Raw genomic sequence first — 23,493 nt, 5'->3', positions numbered from 1 at the left:
GCTTTATTTTCTTGAGGGAGAGTGGGCAGTGCAACTCCCCCTTGTACTTTTCCTTTTATAATGTATAAAGGTCAGAAAGAGAGAGAGAGGGGGAGAAATGGTGAACATATCGTGAGGAACTCAATGTAAGAATTAAATCCTAGACTCAAAGCGGTCTACGCATTGTGAGCTTGTACATCGGCTATTTTCGTTGTGCGACACGGTGTGAAACCAAGTATAAATCGGGCATTAATCACTCAAACCTCAGCCAGCATGATTATGTATTTTTGAAATGATAAGATCAGTTTTAAAGCTTTTGTGTGCCATAGGGTCGTTGATGTTGCCCAGTAAAAACATGCACTCACTCAATATTTCGAGCAAGAGCTAGCCACATTCTCTTGACATTGAAGATATTTGTACATTATCCACCATTCAAGATCATTTTACATTAGTAATTTTAGAATTCACATAACTTTATTCTCTAATACGATATGCACTATGCATAATAGTGACATTTTTGGTGACGTTTCACATTTATGTGACTTTGCAAGCGTTGTTAACCGGCATATAAACACCATGCAAACTTTCAACTTGAAAGCAACAAAATGGAATACATTTGATTATCCCATTAAACCGGGACAGCATCTCTGTCATTTTAGATTTGGACGTTGGTAAAAAAAAAAACAGATATGCAAGCTTGTACATCTGCTATTTTTGAACATTTTAGAAAATGTTGAATAATTTTGAATTATGAAAAAGTTTGAGAACTTAATGGGTTAAAAACTGCAGCTAAAATTATTCCATCTGACGTGGGCAATATTTTATTCAGTGTAGTCTTAGTTTTTCCTCTTGACGATGTGTCGCTAGGTCAGATATCTATTATCTGCTTGCTGTTGGTGTAAATCTGGTGGAGGAGATTCATTGAGCTGGTCCATGTGTCAGTGTTAGGACGCTTAACAGGCTGTGAACAGCCTCTGTTTAAAGACTTGGAACAGAGCAGAGGAAACTGAGCTAAGCCCAAACTCTCAACTGTATTATCACCATCATTCCTCGCGCGCGCGTGTGTGTGTGTGTGTGTGTGTGTGTGTGTGTGTGTGTGTGTGTGTGTGTGTGTGTGTGTGTGTGTGTGTGTGTGTGTGTGTGTGTGTGTGTGTGTGTGTGTGTGTGTGTGTGTGTGTGTGTGTGTGTGTGTGTGTGTGTGTGTGTGTGTGTGTGTGTGTGTGTGTGTGTGTGTGTGTGTGTGTGTGTGCGTGCGTGTGCGTGTGCGCGCGCGTGCGCGTGCGTGCGTGTGCGCGCGCGTGCGTGTGCGCGCGCGTGCGTGTGCGAGGTAGTGTGTATGCTCTGACAAAGAGTGAGGTGTGTTTTTACACCAGAGCCAAATATTTAGCCAGGGTGAAGTAGACAATGTAATGTGCTGCTGGCCCATCAGTCCTCGGCAGCAGCTTTCTGTGTTCCTAATCAGACAGAGACAGAGGGGCTGTGCTAAGTGGGGCCTTTAGTCAGCCTAAGTCTAATGTAAACACACACACACACACACACACACATAGAGGGCTTATCTGCGCACTAATAACTGTTAGTGACATTAGCCAGCTGGAAAACTAGAGAGACACTTTTTCCTGCACCTTATTCTCTCTCTCTCCCCCTCTCTTCCTCCTCTTTTTCTCACACTACCTTTCCTATGTTCTTACGATCCTCTTTCTGCCTCTTTCTTTTGCTCACTCTTATGTTATTTTTCTCAATTGATTCATTAGCTTTTTCCTCTGTTTTCTGACAGCTCGTGTGTCTCTATTTTGCTCTCTTTTTATCCATCCTAATTCTCCAGCCTATTTTCTCTCTCTTTCACCTTCCCTCGCACACTTTTCTCCTCCTCTCTCCCTCCCTCGGTCTCTCTCCCTCCCTCCCTCGGTCTCTCTCCCTCCCTTCCTCCCCTTAAGTGCCAGATCATTGTAAAGAAAACAGGCTGTGATTTATGCAGCTCTAAGGGGGTTCAGCACCGAGTGTCACCCTGCTCCCATTCATCATTTGCAGGCTTTGTGTTGAGCAACAAACCAACCAGGCGCTAACTATTTACAGTAGATGTCATACTCTGTGTTTTTTTTTTTTTTTTTATGAAATATCAGTACCATGTTTACGTGACTATCCGTCTCGCATGCCGATTTTAGCCTGTGCTTGTTTGGTTTTTCTCTGCCCGGTTTTGCCTATTCATCCTCTCCTCTCAGCGCATGCCTTGGCGTGGTGTTTAGCTTATGCAGGCTCATAAAAATTCTTGCGGTCAGAATGATGTTCTCCTCTACCCAGGTGGTGTTGCCTACCTGGCAGGCAGAGTAGGGGGAAATACCCAGACAAACAATGTTGTTCCTTTTCTGGAAGCCTACAGTATGCAGTGCAGTAAAAGTCTTAGCAGTGACAGTGAGGTCAAGTTGGTCTTTTCTTGTCTCACTAGGACACTGACCTACATTAACATTTCTGTTTTCATCGGTTCAATGGAAGGTTTGATGTGTAATTACACATACTCGTAGCTTTACTTACAGCAGTACATACACATGCTGTATGCCTTCAGTGCAGTGATGTCTAATTACACATACTCGTAGCTTTACTTACAGCAGTACATACACATGCTGTATGCCTTCAGTGCAGTGATGTCTAATTACACATACTCGTAGCTTTACTTACAGCAGTACATACACATGCTGTATGCCTTCAGTGCAGCTCCCCTCAAGCAGTTTTACGGTTTAATGCTTTGTACAAGAGCATTTCAGCACTGTCGGTGTTCTCCGTACATATACCTGTGAGAAGTATCGACTCATAGTTTGTCTGTGTTCTCCGTACATATACTGTACCTGTGAGAAGTATCGACTCATAGTTTGTCGGTGTTCTCCGTACATATACCTGTGAGAAGTATCGACTCATAGTTTGTCGGTGTTCTCCGTACATATACCTGTGAGAAGTATCGACTCATAGTTTGTCGGTGTTCTCCGTACATATACCTGTGAGAAGTATCGACTCATAGTTAGTGAGTCGTCAGCAGGAAGTCATCGATGATAGTTACCAGCCTCTTCACCTCCAGAAATGTTTGTCCTTCTCTAGAAGTTTTTTATCAGTTCGAGTTTTTAACTGTCATTCTTTGATCTTGGTGAGAAATTGAATACCCCACCAAAAGTGCACATCATGTGCATGCCTGCTCGGTGTGGTCCAGTCTCTGGCATACAAGTCACATTCCCAACAGTAGTCTCACATTGTTTCCTATTCATCATTCTCAGCCAGTAGTGGTAGGAAGTATTGCTCATTTCAGTGTTCGGATCATTTTGTTTTCACGTTCACTAAAAAGATTACGGTAGTTCAAATGTAGGGTTGGGATTAAATAATGGTAGCGGTAAATGGGTTAACAATTCCGGTGACCGGTTCCTTAACGATTCCATCTTTAACGCTCTGATTCCTTAACGGTTCCCTTTAACAATTCCTATCGGTGGTTCCAAATGGACCCTTACATGTCTGTAACTATGAGATTTATGGTGGTCCTTGAAATGAAAACGAAACACCGGCATTGTATAGCAGACTTGAAGTCCACATACCAGCTCTGACAGTGTGATAAAACCGGTTCTGGAAAACGGTTCCAAATGTGATGGAATCGAATTATGGTTCCTCTGTGTTGGATCCGGTTTCTCTGGATTGTGTGTGTGTGTGTGTGTGTGTGTGTGTGTGTGTGTGTGTGTGTGTGTGTGTGTGTGTGTGTGTGTGTGTGTGTGTGTGTGTGTGTGTGTGTGTGTGTGTGTGTGTGTGTGTGTGTGTGTGTGTGTGTGTGTGTGTGTGTGTGTGTGTGTGGGCTCCATCTCAATGAATTAGAATATTGTGTAAAAGTACATTTTCTAAAGTGTAAAGTATTTAAAACTTTTTTTTGTTGGCCGCATACATTGGCCGCATATTGATAAACTGTGGTTAGAATGTAGCTGCTAGAGGGGTCAAATCCACCAGCAAGTGTTCTAGAACCCAGCAGAGGGAGGTCTAGAACCTAGATGTTGCCGTTCTTGACTACATGGGCTAAAGTACAAGAATTTAGCAGCTAAGGTGGTGTAATTCGACTGGCTAGAGTTGTTGAGAGTGCTAACAGCACCGTTTTCTCTGTCTATCCTATGGAGGCCCCAGTTGTAGCCTCTGCTCTAATTGTTACAGTGTTTGGCCTCAGATTGTCCTTGGCAGCAGCTCTAGACAAAATGTTTAGTGGGTTTGTTTTTCTAGTAATTAGCCCTAAACGTCTGTAATTCAGAACATTAATGTTCCACAGACAGCAAGGCCTGTGTCAACACTGCTGTGTGTATGTTGTATGCGCATGCGTGTTTCTGAGAGAGATGTGGAAACGGGTATGTGAAAATGGTAAGTGCGTGTGCGTGTGCAGCAGCCGTGTGAAATTTTAAGCTTTCCATTGTGTATGAAGAAGAGAGGTGAACTCGGTAACAATATGAAAATCGTTTTTCTCTGTGTGAGAGAGAGAGAGAGAGAGATGGTGGGAAACAGCAGATGGGGGGGCGGGGGGGTAGCTGTGTGAAAATTGAAACATTCCATTTTTCTGTGCAAGGAGAGGTGAGTTCAGCAGACATGCTGTATGAACATGGAGTTTTTCCCAGCCAGACCCAGTAGTGGTTCCCTTCTGTGTCAGAGGGGCCACCCGACTATTTTAATCAGTTTTCACCAGTTCAACAGACACTTGGAAAAGAGTATAGACTTTATGAACAGACTTTGGACATTTTCAGAGCCTGTTTATTTTAATAAGCAGTTGTGTTCCGGCTTGGAACGTAGTGTAATCTAAGTTGCTATTTATCGGTATCACAATCTTCTGTTTTTTGTTAAGATTTTAAATAAAAAATACCATGTCATTGTTCTACATTATTATTTTATTTTTTATATTAATGTTATACTATCATTAAAAATCAGAAATCAAATTATATCAGAAGTTGAGTTAGTTTGTATGTGCCGGTACAGAGACACTAGAGAGGAGGGGTACTACTGTACATATATTATATGAGACATACAGCAGGTACCTGAGTATGCTACTTTTTAATAGATTTAGTTTGTTGTACTTGTATACTATGCAGATCTATGGTGGTTGTTCACAGGCTTTGTTATTTTGATTTGTTTTGTTTGACCAAAATTGCTAGAATGTTAAATTAGAAGGTTGCAGTTAACTATGGAATCGTGCATTTCCCGTCAGTGTGTCGGGCACCATCACCCTATATGGTGCCCAGGTCTAGTGACATCATGTGACATCATCAGGGATGGAGATGTGGAGACCCTGATGTCATAGTAAATGCGACCTGCTGTCGCAGTTAAGTCCATATATGGAGATCCCTGATGTCATCAATATTGGCCAGCAACTCTACATCTGACCTCAAACCCATGGATATATGTCATACCCATGAGAACCTGTTCTGACATATTCCGTATGTTGATCCATCCTTCCTCTTCGATGTCTCACTTTTGACTTATACCTGTCCATTCAAATTTCAAACTCTAGACGGGCCTGCCCCAAAGTTATTAGTGTAGCTGCGCCCGGCAGCCGGCGAAAACTAGAGTTCTCAACAGGCAAGGCCCGGCCCTACCTGGGCCCTCATCAAACCCTGTACACTCAAGAGAATGTCCCCGGTACCACCCTTAGATCTCCATATAGTATGGAGCTGACCTGTTCTGACATTCCATATGTTGATCTGACCTCATCAAACCCTGTACACTCAAGACATGCTCCTTATATGGCCATCACATAATTCATTCCATGTTGATCTGACCCGCCATGCCAAAGCGCCAGCGCTCGCCCAGCAGTCTGCCGGCATCAACGAGGCGGATGCGTGCACAAAACCTCACCATTTAGGGCGAGGTCGCTTCTCGCCCTCAGGCGTCTTACTGGTATTAGATAGTTGTTTCGACAGTTTCTAGGTTTGATGTATACCTATATGTGATCCTATAGTTTCCTTGCTCATTTGTCTTTTTAAAAAAAAATCACACCCGTGTGAACTGAGTGGTGTAAGGTTTTATATAGCATGATATATATGATGTCTTGAAAGATCGGCTCTGGTCAGGAGGGTCTGTCTCGGCAAAGAGCAGCCGTCTCGTCTATTGGGCTTCCCACCGTCTTTAAAGATCGGGTCTGGTCAGGAGGGTCTGTCTCGGCAAAGAGCAGCCGTCTCGTCTATTGGGCTTCCCACCGTCTTTAAAGATCGGGTCTGGTCAGGAGGGTCTGTCTCGGCAAAGAGCAGCCGTCTCGTCTATTGGGCTTCCCACCGTCTTTAAAGATCTTTGGCTAGGTAGACTCGTCTTCTGATGTGATGATTTGTGACCATGAAGTTGATTCAGCTGGAGTTTTTGTCCGATGTGAGGTATTATATAAGGTAAGGTATTATATAGCCTGATCAGCTCTGATCTGACGTAATGAAATCACACCCGGATGTGATTTCACAACTGGCTTTTTTTGTGCAGAGAAAATGAGCATGGTTGCTACGGTCATCCAGTTCACCCGGGTGTGATTTAATTACGTCAGAAATTATTTTGAACATAGCAACCATGCTAATTTTTTTCTGCACACAAAAGCCAGTTGTAGGAGTGGTTTACACCACTCAAAAAGGACAAATAAGCAAAGAGATTGTCTGCTAAATGCCTAAATTGTAGTTGTACCAAGTCAGACTCAAACCTGGGATATAGCCATTATGTCTGGTCCACTGGTCAGTGGACGAACGTGATCTAGGTTTGTAATAACATAAGACACAGAGGTGGTCTTGAGAAACCATTGGCAATCTAAAATATTTGGAGAGCAGCTGAGAAATGTTGCATATGTGTATTTCCTTCGTTTTCAGTTTTGTGTCTCCTTGCGCTTGTCTGTGTCTGTTTTGGCTTCGGTTTTTATTCATTACACTAGCATATGATATGGTTTTAGGGTGTTCGATGTTCTTTTAAAACACATTTCTCAGCCCTGCTTCTGTGTGTGTGTGTGTGTTTAATCCATTGAGACCTGGAACGCATCCATGTCACGTTAGCGTTTAACCACATTAACCATTAACCCATTTTGGGCGGGAACCCTTTTTGGTGTTTTAAACATTGTTATAATTTAGCTATTGAAAAATAGCAGATCTACAAGCTCATAGCGCGCCACTCGGTGGCGCGCTATGAGCTTGTAGATCTGCTATTTTTGAAAAATCGTTAAAATGTGCCTCAAATCTTTCCGAAAATTGTCATGATTTAGAAAACTTTTTTTTTTTAATTTCGACGTCAGGCCTGAATGGGTTAAATTCTTGGTTACTAAGCTCACAATGGATCACTTGCACGATGCATTGTGAGCTTAAGTGGTTAACTGCCAGGGAGCAGTATGTTTGAGTTGTCATACTTTGTATAAATTATTTTGAGAGAATCAACTAAAGCGAAATGGTTAAAAGCAATAATGTATGGTTGTGTATCTTCAGAGGGAGCAGGAGAATGCAATGGCACGTCTGAAGAAACAACAGGAGGAGATTGAAGCCATGAGGCTGCGTTACCTAGCAACCGAGGAGAAGGAGACGGTCCGGACAGAAAGACAGGAACTGGATGACATCAGAAATGAACTCAACAGGTGATGATGATGATGATTTTGATGATAACAATCCTAATGTTGACAAAGTAAATGTATCTGTGCTAAATCAGTAGTTCTCAAACTTTTTCAAGGACCCACACCTTAATATGTATTTGGCTGCGGACCCCCACCTGTGTTGATAAGCTCAGCTGCACAACTAATTTGGCTGGGGACCCCTTAGGACCTTCCCAAGGACCCCTGGGAGTCCCCAGACCCCACTTTGATGATGTGCTAAAACATGACCTTTTTTGTGTTGTGTTTTATGAAGGATTCTCACTGCCGTCCTCTCTTGCTCTCCTTTTCCCTCTCTCCCCAACTGTTTTATTTTCTTTATTTCTTTTCACAGTGAAACCAAACTATTTGAATTTAAATTGTAGTTCTGTCTCCTCCAGGTTGAAACAGACTCATTTAAATCGTAGTTGTCCTCTCCCCTCCAGGTTGAAACAGACTCATTTAAATCGTAGTTGTCCTCCCCTCCAGGTTGAAACAGACTCATTTAAATCGTAGTTGTCCTCTCCCCTCCAGGTTGAAACAGACTCATTTAAATCGTAGTTGTCCTCTCCCCTCCAGGTTGAAACAGACTCATTTAAATCGTAGGTGTCCTCTCCCCTCCATGTTGAAACAGACTCATTTAAATCGTAGTTGTCCTCTCCCCTCCATGTTGAAACAGACTCATTTAAATCGTAGTTGTCCTCTCCCCTCCATGTTGAAACAGACTCATTTAAATCGTAGTTGTCCTCTCCCCTCCATGTTGAAACAGACTCATTTAAATCGTAGTTGTCCTCTCCCCTCCATGTTGAAACAGACTCATTTAAATCGTAGTTGTCCTCTCCCCTCCATGTTGAAACAGACTCATTTAAATCGTAGTTGTCCTCTCCCCTCCAGGTTGAAACAGCAGGAGGTTCGATTCGGTCCCTCCTCCTCCGGCCCCGCCCCTGGCCGCTCCCAAAGCCCAGCCATTAACGAGAGCGCTGACGACCACCTGAGTCGCTTGCTGGAGGAGAGAGACACGTTGTTGCGGACAGGAGTTTACACACATGAAGATCGCATCATTACTGAACTGAACAGACAGATACAACAGGCCATGGCTGAACGAGGGACTCACTGACTGGCAGAAATACACTTTAGTGACTTCTAATTCTATTCAGTATATTGGGGTTGCAGTGAAAGATTAATTCAACCAACTCTATTTCATGAATCGCCAATGCTTCAGCACATGTCCGCCAGGTTGTATGTCTGAACATCAGAAGCTGCAGATGACTGACCTGACTGATTCTCTCTTTTTGCCAAACAAATTCACGAACAGATTCTGATGTACTGTTTTTGGATGAAACAGTGGACAAACTAATGACTGTATCATCTTTTAGCTTGACATACAGATCGGCAGAACATCTACAGCAAGGACACATGAACTTTTTAAACCATGGAAAACATTCTGAAGCACTCGTAACATTCAGATTAAGACCACATCTTTTAGTTTGACAGATGGTTACAAGTCAAAGGTAGAATATTTTTTTATTTATATTTTACGTTACAGGAAAAACCCCTCTCTCTCTTTTTGTATGTGTTCTAAATTTGTTTGTGCATTTTTGATAGTCCTAAGCCAATGTTTTTTTCCTAATAAGAAATATAAAATATGTTTTTGTACATTATTAACTTATTGAACATTATTTTGTACAGTAAAAATATCATACAGCATTTTGAGCCCAGTTAGTTGTAAAGTTGACCAAAAGGTTTGTAACACAAGGTGGCGCTATGACCTCAGAAACAGCCAAATCCACCTGTCCACTAGAACCTGTCTGCCAACTGAATTCATTATGTTTATGACTAACATTTATGCTGCTGAAGAATTTACATTGAATTCTTTTTGCTTCTTCAATAAATTATTTTGTGATACTATGCTGTAGATTCTTTTTAATATTGTCCTCTATTATCACCATTTGTAAAGAATTATTAGCTACATCAACTAACTGAACCATGTAACTGAACCCACACAGAAAAGTTGTGTGTTTGAAAATCCATAAATCATAATATTAATATTAGTTTGATCCCAGGCTCATGTTGTATTTATATGTATGTGACATATTGCAATGGAGTGTGTGTAATTTAATTTGCCTATTTCTCCTAACATGCAATGCTGTCAAAGAGTACACAATTAACTTGTCTAACCAGGTTTTTACAGTCTTGTGCCATATTAGATTTGTTTTACTTGTTTTCTACATTGTATGGTTTGATATGCCAGCCTTTTGTGCAAAATGTTTGGGTTGCAAATGTGTGAGGTAGGCTACATTTGAAAGAAACAAAAATAGACAATTGGTGGTTTAATAGTTCTCTGCTGTACTGTTTATATCCATATTGAAGAATTTGTGCCCATTTTGTTTAAAAACAGGACATTGTTGCTGGTAATATTTTTCTCTGCAACAGATTACAAAAGAAAGTACTCTTCGGTTCTCAGGAGCACAAATCCTGATTTGATGAGCAAGATCATTCCAATCTATTGTTTTACGGCCAAGGTTAAGTTAATGGTCTATAGTTTTCATATAAATGTCACACAGTGTCAAAAGAAAAGAAAAGGGGTATTTCCCTCTTTACCTAAAAGGTCTAGTTGTGGTATGTAGGTTGTTTTCAAAAGTTTTTTAAATCTGATGTTCTACAATGGTTCTAAAGGTGTTCATACACTATATACAGTATTAGATGCTTTAATTACGGGTCTAAATTTGTACATCCCTAAACATACTTATGTCTATGAATTTATTTGCCTGGCTGGAACTTTCAAAACTGATGCTTTGTGGAAGTTGAGGAATGAGACGAGCAGACGGAGAATGTGAGTCTAGTTTTACTGAAACAACAGTGACGACATATTACAGAGAATGGTGATTGAAACTAAATGATTGCGGTAGTATTTAATGTGCAGTGCACACTGAAATTCCATAAAGAAAAGCTAAGGGCAGCTGAGCACAATGTTGACCCGAGCTTGTTCAAGACTGATAACTGATACACAAAACATGTGTAGAACAGCATGCACTGCTCCGCTTGCGTTGGTGTTCATACCCAGGTCATTTGGCTGCTGGTAGTGTTAGATAAAGTGTGTGTGTGTGTGTGGTGCGCGTGCGTGTGTGTGTGCGTGCGTGCGCGTGTGCACCAGAGTCCTCAGAGCTGACAGTGTGCAGATGTTCCCAACTCATCCATCCATCTAGAGCAGTGGTTCCCAACTTTTTAGCCTGTGACCCAAAAGAGAAATGAAACGTTTGCCCGGGACCCAAACTAGTGAAAAGAGCAGATCTACAAGCTCACATGGTGCAAAGCGATGCGCTGTGAGCTTGTAGGTCGGCTATTTTCACTACTTCTTAAAAGGAAACTTCACCCTTTTTGCAAAAACAATATGTTGTCCAGAAGATTTAGAACACTTTCCTGGGTGTCCTTATGTGTGTAATATGTGGTTTTAGATATTTTAGATTTTAGCAGTGAGACCAGTGTTTCTGATGTCATGGACACTGGGCCCACTTACTTCCTGCATGTGTTGTCTCAGTAAGACAGCCCTCTCCCTATCCACAAGGAGGAGCAGTGCACCAAAGCATTATGGGAATTGTACTCCAGGAAGGAAGTGAGCCCTGTGTCGATGACATCAGAGACACTGGGCTCACTGCTAAAATATAAAATATCTAAAACCACATATTACACACATGAAGACCCCAGGAAAGTGTTCTAAATCTTCTAAACGTCATTAACTCATTCCATGCCACAGGACGCCTTTGGACGCCTCCCCTTTAACATATATTGTTTTGCAAAAAGGGTGAAGTTTTCCTTTAAGCTAAACTCCTTGCAACAAAACCGTTTTAAAGTCAACCACACCAATGCAACTCATTGAGTTGCAATAGAGTTGCAACTGGTGTGGTTTCTAATTCATGGAATTTCTTAGATTTTTCCATGAAATTACTTTGAAGAAAAAAAAAACATTGAATTTGTTTCTTTATTCATGATGTGTTTTTTGTTTGTTTTTTTAAACAGTGGAAAAAGAGGAGTGTTGTAGTAGATGTCTGAAGTGATCCTGAGGGCCATGGAATCCTCCTCTGGACTCTTATCAGCTGGGAGGCACGGGACTTGTGTGTGTGTGTGTGTGTGTGTGTGTGCGCGTGCGTGCGTGTGTGCGTGCGTGCGCACTATCTGAGATTCCAGCTTGTAAAACCTCTTTTGACTGATAACTGACTAAATCCTGCACCATATGGTGGCTAAGTACCCTCTCCACAGAAATGCTCGCACTCACTCTTTCTCTCTACCACACACACACACACACACATGCACATGCACACAGGCTGTCCCACCACTTATAAAGACAGGTCGTCAGTCACAGCTTGCATAGCTGATAGAAAGACACACACAGTCAGAGCCAGGTCTCTTATCAGGCTGTGTGTGTGTGTGTGTGTGTGTGTGTGTGTGTGTGTGTGTGTGTGTGTGTGTGTGTGTGTGTGTGTGTGTGTGCGCGCGCGCGCGTGTGCATCTATGTCTCCCCTCCTGACAGATTTACAGCGGGGCCTTCAGGCCTCATGCCTCCTGATCGTCAATTAGCCTAGATTTACACTGGCATCACTCTGCTTCTCTAACTCCTACCATACAGCTGGGACCATCTCTATGGCCTACACATCTACTGACGTACAGCTGGGACCATCTCTATGGCCTACACATCTACTGACGTACAGCTGGGACCATCTCTATGGCCTACACATCTACTGACGTACAGCTGGGACCATCTCTATGGCCTACACATTACTGACGTATACAGCTGGACCATCTCTATGGCCTACACATCTACTGACGTACAGCTGGGACCATCTCTATGGCCTACACATTACTGACGTACAGCTGGGACCATCTCTATGGCCTACACATTACTGACGTATACAGCTGGGACCATCTCTATGGCCTACACATCTACTGACATATACAGCTGGGACCATCTCTATAGAGCACCAAAGTCTGATGTCAATATCGCTAGAGGGCGCTATACCACTGGTTCCTGTACTTTTTTATTTGTATTATAATCCCCATAGGCCGTCGCCTCATATAAGAACTGTGTTTGAAAAATAAACAAATCATCCCAGAAAACGCTAATGTTACTGCTGCCGAATTAGTTACATTTTCGCTAGAAACAGACTGTAGGCCTATCAAATATGAGTGACTGTCGTAAACGATACAGAGACACCTCCCCGACAGTATTTTTGAACCACAATTAAATGAGATAATTTTAAAATGACCCAATGTTATAATAACATTGTTATTCTCCATAGAGAAAAACGTCTGAGAACCAGGGGATGAGCGTGTGACGTCAGGACTTCGGCACTCTATGGGCTACAGATCAGAGGTTTCAGTACAACATGATCACAAGTTCACAACTGGAAAAAAATAATTGTATTACTTACATTTCTTGTAGATTATTGATTCTCTTTGATGTGCAAGGCTTTTTTTTTATTTTTATAGCTGAATTTGTGTAAGAAAGTAATTTAGTTTAGTTGTTTTACTTTTATGGGAAAGACGATTGAATTGAATGTGCTTTTGGTATCTGAACGTTTTTATGGCTTTACAAAAGAATATCAATCCTGATTCTAATTTTATAGCTGTCATGTATGCATTTTGCCAGACGATCGAGTAGGCCTACTGCATCTCGGAATTGTGACAATAGTGTGTTTTTGCGGAAGATTTAGCAGAACAGAACTTCCACCTCGGTAAAATATTTGCTTTTTTGTCCCTCTGTTGACAGTCATGAGGTAATAAGAAACCTAAATGTGTGAAAATAAATAAGGCAGCAATCATGCAGCGCCTTTACTAGTGTGATCTGTCGTCACTACAGAGTCCACTTCAGATGGCTTGGCTGTTGATACAGTAAACGGGATTGTGGGATTGTTGTATTTCCCACCATCTCATTCCCTCAGTAACACTGGTCTACAGTAGGCTACACACATCTCTGCAGGTTATTCACGCCCATGTAAGCACATACATGCATGCGTGGCACACGCGCGCACACACACAAATAGGCCCACAAACACATGCATACACAATTTATAAAATAAATGGAAAGAGGTATCAATCCTGCAATGTAGAAATACGAAAATCCAGAATTCAATAAAACAACAAAAGTATTGGTATCAAAAAGTAGAAAGTAGGCCTACTCAATATGCAGAATGTCCAATTCCACAAGTTTTCAAATACCTAAAGTATAAAAAATCCTTTGAAAATAGCAGATCTACAAGCTCTCAAAGTGTCCCATTGTGACGCATTGTGAGCTTGTAGATTGGCTATTTTCAAAGGGCTGAAGTGGGTATGGTATGTTTTGTAATAATAATAAAACTCTAGCAGCTAAAGTTTTCAAATAATTGTAACATTGAAAATTGGAAAACCACTGGCACACGCACACACACACACAAATACATACACACATGCATTCATAATGTATGAAAATACACATGCATACGCATGTAGCCATTTGCATACAAGCACGTGTGCATTCAGTCTCACAAGTCACAAACACACACGCACACTCTCTCTCTCTCTCTCACACACACACACACACACACACACAATGGAAATGCATACTGTACTCAAACACTTACATACCTATACACTACTGCTTGCTTCCATTTACAGACACAGACATACACTCGCTAACAAACGAACATAAACTTTTTGACATGAGCAGCCATTCTATGGCAAGACCCAGACAAACCATGCAGCCTATAAGCAGCCAGCGATCAGACCTATTTGTCAAGTTAACAGAGTGTGGTTGTAATTGAAAGGGGTCACCAGAGAAGTTGAATTTCTCACAGACTTTACTCTCCTCTTCTCCTCTGCATGTTTCCAATTATGTCCTCTTTTCCCTCCGTCGCACTCAGAAAAACTCTAGTTTGATCGTTAATTGGTTTTGAAAGTGTGACCTCTCGTCTGCTTAATATTTTCCTCTGGCAGGAAATTCCATGAAAAGCAAACCATTACAACCATTACAGCCATTACGATCGCCACTGCCCTGCGAGGTTTAAATTAACGTTCGCACAGAGTCAGGGAGGGCACTGCTTAAATGTAATCTGGTTGAGAAAGTAATATATGGTGTAATCCGTTGAATTAAAAAAAAGGGACTTTGCATAAGCATGTTGGACTGAGAGACTAAAATGTAAAGTCATGTATATGTAATGTTATTTCTGCTGTCAAAAGCCATTAGATAATGTATTAGGACAAACACTTAAAGATGGAGTGCCGTGATTCCCCCCTAAAACATAATCATCAGGTAGCCTACTTTCTTTCAAAAAAAGTGTGTAGAAAGTGTTAAAATTATGTTTTTATGTGGCCACACCCACCAGTTCATTAAGTATGCCTGGTTTTCACTTCATAATGTGGGAGGGGTTAGGGTTATGATGTCACTAAAATGGTGTTATTTCAATTGGGCCTTTTGACTCAAAGGCTTTCAGCTTTAAGGAAGAAACCAAAAATACACAGGGAAGACATATTTGAATATTATAACCACACCTGGGGGTCTATTATAGTAATGTTAACTCCATAGACACATGCAAAACAGAAAAAGTACAAAAATCACAGCACTCCGCATCTTTAACTCTAATTTATTAATTGTAGCCTACTTTGTGTGAGTGCGTGCGTGCATGCGTGCGTGCGATGTAATGCTAATGTATGTTTCCTCTGGAAACTGTCTTTTTATGATACCTGTTAGTGATTAAAGTAATCAGATTACTGCAATCCTGTAATCTTTTTAGAAGTACTCCATTACTCCCAAACCTCCATTCACACATTAGCTTTGCTTACAAAGAAGAAGAAGGGGAAAAAAAGTCAAACTTTCTGTTCTGTGATCCTTTGTTTAGCCTCGGGGGCCTGAAGCTGCACGTTCACACACACAGGTCCCCAGTTCCCATGGCAAAACGACGATGATTGATGGCTGAAAATTGTAACTGTATTTGCTTTAGTGAATTGACTGAATTCCCTGGTGAATAATGTGGTTTAAATGTCTGTGGGAGCTGGCAGACTGCTGCGTTGCGCTGATAGGACCGTTAGCACAGAGGAGGTGTGGAGAGGTAGGCAGTGGTTTTAATAAGAGAGGTCAAGGTAGGGTTGTAGTGAAGGATCTGAACTGTGTGTGTGTGTGTGTGTGTGTGTGTGTGTGTGTGTGTGTGTGTGTGTGTGTGTGTGTGTGTGTGTGTGTGTGTGTGTGTGTGTGTGTGTGTGTGTGTGTGTGTGTGTGTGTGTGTGTGTGTGTGTGTGTGTGTGTGTGTGTGTGTGTGTGTGAGAGAGAGAGGGAGAGAGAGAGAGCAATGGAAAGATATCCAAGCAAATTTGTGTATGAGATAAATTGAGAGACTACAGTACATAAGTAAGGAATTGTGAGTGAGTGTGTGTGTGAGTGTGTGCGTGTGTACGTGCAGGAGAAAAATAAATACTATTATTAGTGATAAGTCGAAACAGCTGTTAATAGGTGACCATGGTAACATGATAATATAGTTCACACCAATAACATCTGGTCTGCCTAACTGTCCTGTCCAAATAAATATAAAAGTAGGCACACACTCCTAGCTCTGATGCACAGTTATTGAGGCACAGAGAGTCAAAGCTGCCTTAATCAGAGTCGATGGAGGCAACGTAGCTGGAACGCTCGGTGGCGCAGTGTTAAAGTACCAGTTTGTTTTAAAGTAGGTTATAAAAGGATTCCATTTATGGAAACAATTTCAGAGTTACCCTTTATGGAAGATTTTATTTACTTTTCCAACTTAAGATATGACATAACATCCCTGAGCCACATGGAGGTGGATGGAGCCTTGGAGGACTTCCATAAAAGTCATCTCGCCAAGAGGGATGTGAAGGCTAAAACTGTACTGTATGTCTGATTGTGTAGAATTGATCTGATTACAACCAGATTAGGGGGTTTGTCTGTATTTGAAACCCCAAAACCTTGGATAAGATATTGAAATACACTCCAAAATGTATTACGTTTGGAACGGAAATAAAACATATGACTCAGGTTGCATGGAGAGGAGTAAGGGGGACCCATGAGCAAGATACATAGAAACATACAGTACACAGATAATATACATATACTTACATACATAATACTGTATATACACAGATAGCTTGCTCACCCTCTTTCACCCACCCCACCACCAGCCAACACATCATTAGCTGTTAAACAACAGAGGAAAGAGCGGCACAGTGCAAATACATCAGTGCATACCTTAAATTATATACGTTCTAGCCTTGCACGAGGTGTACTTTATCGTATCCTGTGACTGCTTCATCCCACCACTAATCTGTAAAGATGTGTTCCCAGATCCTCTTCCCGCTTGGGCCTTAGAGTGATCGTCAAAGGTCATAAGCTTGTCATTTATTTTAGAAATAAGTGATTCCTGATGGGGCTCAGGAGTCAAGTAGTCATCCCAATACTGATTGAGCAGTAGCAAGATTTAAGATTTACGCAAGATTAAGCAAGATTTAAGCAAGATTTAAGCAAGATTTAAGCAAAGCAAGATTTAAGATTTAAGCAAGATTTAAGATTTAAGCAAGATTTAAGTATGCCGTCCGAAACCATGTCGTTTTTTCATGATTTTCATCTTTTTTTCAAATCCACCAAAATCACGAAAAACTACATGCTATAGTATGCCGCCCGAAACCATGAACTATAGTATGTCGTTTTTTCATGATTTTCATCTTTTTTTTAAATCCTCCAAAATCACGAAAAACGACATGCTATAGTATGCCGTCCGAAACCAAATATGAGAAATGTATAACTTTGGCATGCTACTAGTCCTACATACTTACACCTAGAAACCCCATTCAAACCTATTTAGGTTCATCTTACTGTGGACATGTTTGCCTGAAAAGGAATCTTTGAAATGTTTCATAGTTTTAGAAATATAGTGCTTTCAAATTTGAGAAATGTATAATGGCAGATAGTGGCACGTCAAAAAATCACTTTCACCTAGAAACTCCATTCACACTTTGTATAAATCAGCTTACTGTGGAGACACATGCTGAAACTTTTTACTTTGAAATGTTTTGTAGTTTCTGAGTTATTTCACTTAAACGCCCAATGCATTCTCAATGGCAATAGCACAAACTTTGGCATGCTACTAGTCCTACATACTTACACCTAGAAACCTCATTCAAACCTATTTAGGTTCATCTTACGGTGGACATGTTTGCCTGAAAAGGAGTCTTTGAAATGTTTCATAGTTTTAGCATGCCGTTTTTCATCATTTTTGAGGATTTGAAAAAATGACGAAAACGAGGATTTGAAAAAAAGACGAAAATCACTCCGAGACATGTCCATCTCGAACGGCATACTATAGCATGCCGTTTTGCATCATTTTTGAGGATTTAAAAAAAAGACGAAAATGACTCCGAGACGATGGGCTATAGCCCATGGTCTCAGAGTGATTTTCGTCTTTTTTTCAAATCCTCAAAATTTAAAAAAAAAAAGACGAAAATCACTCCGAGACGATGGGCTATAGCCCATGGTCTCGAACGGCATACTATAGCATGCCGTTTTGCATCATTTTTGAGGATAAAAAAAAAAGACGAAAATGACTCCGAGACGATGGGCTATAGCCCATGGTCAAAAATGATTTAAAACGAGGATTTGAAAAAGACGAAAAATCACTCCGAGACCATGGGCTATAGTCCATTGTCTCGAGTGATTTTCGTCTTTTTTTCAAATCCTCAAAAATGATGAAAAACGGCGTGCTATAGTATGCCGTCTGATATGGGCTATAATAGTATGTCGCTTTCTTCTCGATTTTCATCTTTCTCTCAAAACCTCAAAAATCGAGAAAAACGACATGCTATAGTAAGCCGTCTGACATGGGCTATAGCCCATGGTCAAAAATTATGATGTCACGTTTTTTCGTCACGCTTTTTCGTCACGCTGTAAATTACAACAAAACAAACTAAGGCACTGGTGTGGTACTTCTGGTTTTCCAGAACGGGGTTCAAGTCCCTGGAGTGCTCTGCTCAATGTGTTGTATTTACATGGTTTATTTAAATGTTCTGCTCATTGTGTTGCCTTTTCATAGAATCTGATAACCCCCAGGTTCTCTACTGTGTTTGTACTCCCTACAGTTAGGTTCCCAAGTCTATTTATTTGAGCCCATCTCAGACGGCTTACTATAGCATGTTGTTTTTCTCGATTTTTGAGGTTTTGAGAGAAAGATGAAAATCGAGAAGAAAGCGACATACTATTATAGCCCATATCAGACGGCATACTATAGCACGCCGTTTTTCATCATTTTTGAGGATTTGAAAAAAAGACGAAAATCACTCCGAGACCATGGACTATAGCCCATGGTCTCGGAGTGATTTTCGTCTTTTTTTCAAATCCTCGTTTTTCATCATTTTTGACCATGGGCTATAGCCCATCTCAGACGGCATACTATAGCATGCCGTTTTTCATCATTTTTGAGATTTGAAAAAAAGACGAAAATCACTCCGAGACCATGGACTATAGCCCATGGTCTCGGAGTGATTTTTCGTCTTTTTCAAATCCTCGTTTTTCATCATTTTTGACCATGGGCTATAGCCCATCTCAGACGGCTTACTATAGCATGTAGTTTTTCTCGATTTTTGAGGTTTTGAGAGAAAGATGAAAATCGAGAAGAAAGCGACATACTATTATAGCCCATATCAGACGGCATACTATAGCACGCCGTTTTTCATCATTTTTGAGGATTTGAAAAAAAGACGAAAATCACTCGAGACAATGGGCTATAGCCCATGGTCTCGAACGGCATACTATAGCATGCCGTTTTGCATCATTTTTGAGGATAAAAAAAAAAGACGAAAATGATTTGAGGTTTTGAGAGAAAGATGAAAATCGAGAAGAAAGCGACATACTATTATAGCCCATATCAGACGGCATACTATAGCACGCCGTTTTTCATCATTTTTGAGGATTTGAAAAAAAGACGAAAATCACTCCGAGACCATGGACTATAGCCCATGGTCTCGGAGTGATTTTCGTCTTTTTTTCAAATCCTCGTTTTTCATCATTTTTGACCATGGGCTATAGCCCATCTCAGACGGCATACTATAGCATGCCGTTTTTCATCATTTTTGAGATTTGAAAAAAAGACGAAAATCACTCCGAGTCGGAGTGATTTTCGTCTTTTTTTCAAATCCTCGTTTTTCATCATTTTTGACCATGGGCTATAGCCCATCTCAGACGGCTTACTATAGCATGTTGTTTTTCTCGATTTTTGAGGTTTTGAGAGAAAGATGAAAATCGAGAAGAAAGCGACATACTATTATAGCCCATATCAGACGGCATACTATAGCACGCCGTTTTTCATCATTTTTGAGGATTTGAAAAAAAGACGAAAATCACTCGAGACAATGGACTATAGCCCATGGTCTCGGAGTGATTTTCGTCTTTTTTTCAAATCCTCGTTTTTCATCATTTTTGACCATGGGCTATAGCCCATCTCAGACGGCATACTATAGCATGCCGTTTTTCATCATTTTTGAGATTTGAAAAAAAGACGAAAATCACTCCGAGACCATGGACTATAGCCCATGGTCTCGGAGGGATTTTCGTCTTTTTTTCAAATCCTCATTTTTCATCATTTTTGACCATGGGCTATAGCCCATCTCAGACGGCTTACTATAGCATGTCGTTTTTCTCGATTTTTGAGGTTTTGAGAGAAAGATGAAAATCGAGAAGAAAGCGACATACTATTATAGCCCATATCAGACGGCATACTATAGCACGCCGTTTTTCATCATTTTTGAGGATTTGAAAAAAAGACGAAAATCACTCGAGACAATGGACTATAGCCCATGGTCTCGGAGTGATTTTCGTCTTTTTTTCAAATCCTCGTTTTTCATCATTTTTGACCATGGGCTATAGCCCATCTCAGACGGCATACTATAGCATGCCGTTTTTCATCATTTTTGAGATTTGAAAAAAAGACGAAAATCACTCCGAGACCATGGACTATAGCCCATGGTCTCGGAGGGATTTTCGTCTTTTTTTCAAATCCTCATTTTTCATCATTTTTGACCATGGGCTATAGCCCATCTCAGACGGCTTACTATAGCATGTCGTTTTTCTCGATTTTTGAGGTTTTGAGAGAAAGATGAAAATCGAGAAGAAAGCGACATACTATTATAGCCCATATCAGACGGCATACTATAGCATGCCGTTTTTCATCATTTTTGAGGATTTGAAAAAAAGACGAAAATCACTCCGAGACGATGGGCTATAGCCCATGGTCTCGAACGGCATACTATAGCATGCCGTTTTGCATCATTTTTGAGGATAAAAAAAAAGACGAAAATGACTCCGAGACGATGGGCTATAGCCCATGGTCAAAAATGATGAAAAACGAGGATTTGAAAAAGACGAAAAATCACTCCGAGACCATGGGCTATAGTCCATTGTCTCGAGTGATTTTCGTCTTTTTTTCAAATCCTCAAAAATGATGAAAAACGGCGTGCTATAGTATGCCGTCTGATATGGGCTATAATAGTATGTCGCTTTCTTCTCGATTTTCATCTTTCTCTCAAAACCTCAAAAATCGAGAAAAACGACATGCTATAGTAAGCCGTCTGACATGGGCTATAGCCCATGGTCAAAAATGATGATGTCACGTTTTTTCGTCACGCTTTTTCGTCACGCTGTAAATTACAACAAAACAAACTAAGGCACTGGTGTGGTACTTCTGGTTTTCCAGAACGGGGTTCAAGTCCCTGGAGTGCTCTGCTCAATGTGTTGTATTTACATGGTTTATTTAAATGTTCTGCTCATTGTGTTGCCTTTTCATAGATGATAACCCCCAGGTTCTCTACTGTGTTTGTACTCCCTACAGTTAGGTTCCCAAGTCTATTTATTTGAGCCCATCTCAGACGGCTTACTATAGCATGTTGTTTTTCTCGATTTTTGAGGTTTTGAGAGAAAAATGAAAATCGAGAAGAAAGCGACATACTATTATAGCCCATATCAGACGGCATACTATAGCACGCCGTTTTTCATCATTTTTGAGGATTTGAAAAAAAGACGAAAATCACTCGAGACAATGGACTATAGCCCATGGTCTCGGAGTGATTTTCGTCTTTTTTTCAAATCCTCGTTTTTCATCATTTTTGACCATGGGCTATAGCCCATCTCAGACGGCATACTATAGCATGCCGTTTTTCATCATTTTTGAGGATTTGAAAAAAAGACGAAAATCACACCGAGACCATGGACTATAGCCCATGGTCTCGGAGGGATTTTCGTCTTTTTTTCAAATCCTCATTTTTCATCATTTTTGACCATGGGCTATAGCCCATCTCAGACGGCTTACTATAGCATGTCGTTTTTCTCAATTTTTGAGGTTTTGAGAGAAAGATGAAAATCGAGAAGAAAGCGACATACTATTATAGCCCATATCAGACGGCATACTATAGCACGCCGTTTTTCATCATTTTTGAGGATTTGAAAAAAAGACGAAAATCACTCGAGACAATGGACTATAGCCCATGGTCTCGGAGTGATTTTTCGTCTTTTTCAAATCTTCGTTTTTCATCATTTTTGACCATGGGCTATAGCCCATCTCAGACGGCTTACTATAGCATGTCGTTTTTCTCGATTTTTGAGGTTTTGAGAGAAAGATGAAAATCGAGAAGAAAGCGACATACTATTATAGCCCATATCAGACGGCATACTATAGCACGCCGTTTTTCATCATTTTTGAGGATTTGAAAAAAAGACGAAAATCACTCGAGACAATGGACTATAGCCCATGGTCTCGGAGTGATTTTCGTCTTTTTTTCAAATCCTCGTTTTTCATCATTTTTGACCATGGGCTATAGCCCATCTCAGACGGCATACTATAGCACGCCGTTTTTCATCATTTTTGAGGATTTGAAAAAAAGACGAAAATCACTCGAGACAATGGACTATAGCCCATGGTCTCGGAGTGATTTTCGTCTTTTTTTCAAATCCTCGTTTTTCATCATTTTTGACCATGGGCTATAGCCCATCTCAGACGGCATACTATAGCATGCCGTTTTTCATCATTTTTGAGATTTGAAAAAAAGACGAAAATAACTCCGAGACCATGGACTATAGCCCATGGTCTCGGAGGGATTTTCGTCTTTTTTTCAAATCCTCATTTTTCATCATTTTTGACCATGGGCTATAGCCCATCTCAGACGGCTTACTATAGCATGTCGTTTTTCTCGATTTTTTAGGTTTTGAGAGAAAGATGAAAATCGAGAAGAAAGCGACATACTATTATAGCCCATATCAGGCGGCATACTATAGCACGCCGTTTTTCATCATTTTTGAGGATTTGAAAAAAAGACGAAAATCACTCGAGACAATGGACTATAGCCCATGGTCTCGGAGTGATTTTCGTCTTTTTTTCAAATCCTCGTTTTTCATCATTTTTGACCATGGGCTATAGCCCATCTCAGACGGCATACTATAGCATGCCGTTTTTCATCATTTTTGAGATTTGAAAAAAAGACGAAAATCACTCCGAGACCATGGACTATAGCCCATGGTCTCAGAGGGATTTTCGTCTTTTTTTCAAATCCTCATTTTTCATCATTTTTGACCATGGGCTATAGCCCATCTCAGACGGCTTACTATAGCATGTCGTTTTTCTCGATTTTTGAGGTTTTGAGAGAAAGATGAAAATCGAGAAGAAAGCGACATACTATTATAGCCCATATCAGACGGCATACTATAGCACGCCGTTTTTCATCATTTTTGAGGATTTGAAAAAAAGACGAAAATCACTCGAGACAATGGACTATAGCCCATGGTCTCGGAGTGATTTTCGTCTTTTTTTCAAATCCTCGTTTTTCATCATTTTTGACCATGGGCTATAGCCCATCTCAGACGGCATACTATAGCACGCCGTTTTTCATCATTTTTGAGGATTTGAAAAAAAGACGAA

The 23,493-nt window shown here is 40.7% G+C and overlaps 1 protein-coding gene across 1 annotated transcript in view; it reads left to right on the top strand.

The window, feature by feature from the left end:
* Nucleotides 1-9,464, top strand: part of cep120 (centrosomal protein 120) — a 37,977-nt gene extending 28,513 nt beyond the window's left edge. The window contains exons 32-33 of the mRNA XM_079516961.1: nt 7,422-7,567; nt 8,435-9,464. Coding sequence (XP_079373087.1) covers nt 7,422-7,567; nt 8,435-8,675 — 387 coding nt within the window. The 3' untranslated portion in view covers nt 8,676-9,464. The remainder of the gene's footprint in view (nt 1-7,421; nt 7,568-8,434) is intronic.
* The last annotated feature ends 14,029 nt before the right edge of the window (nt 9,465-23,493 follow it).

This window comes from Electrona antarctica (genome assembly GCF_951216825.1).
Source record: "Electrona antarctica genome assembly, chromosome: 12".
Lineage (NCBI taxonomy): Eukaryota > Metazoa > Chordata > Actinopteri > Myctophiformes > Myctophidae > Electrona > Electrona antarctica.
The sequence above is the reverse complement of the archived record's forward strand: the minus strand, read 5'-3'. Positions and strand labels throughout refer to the sequence as shown.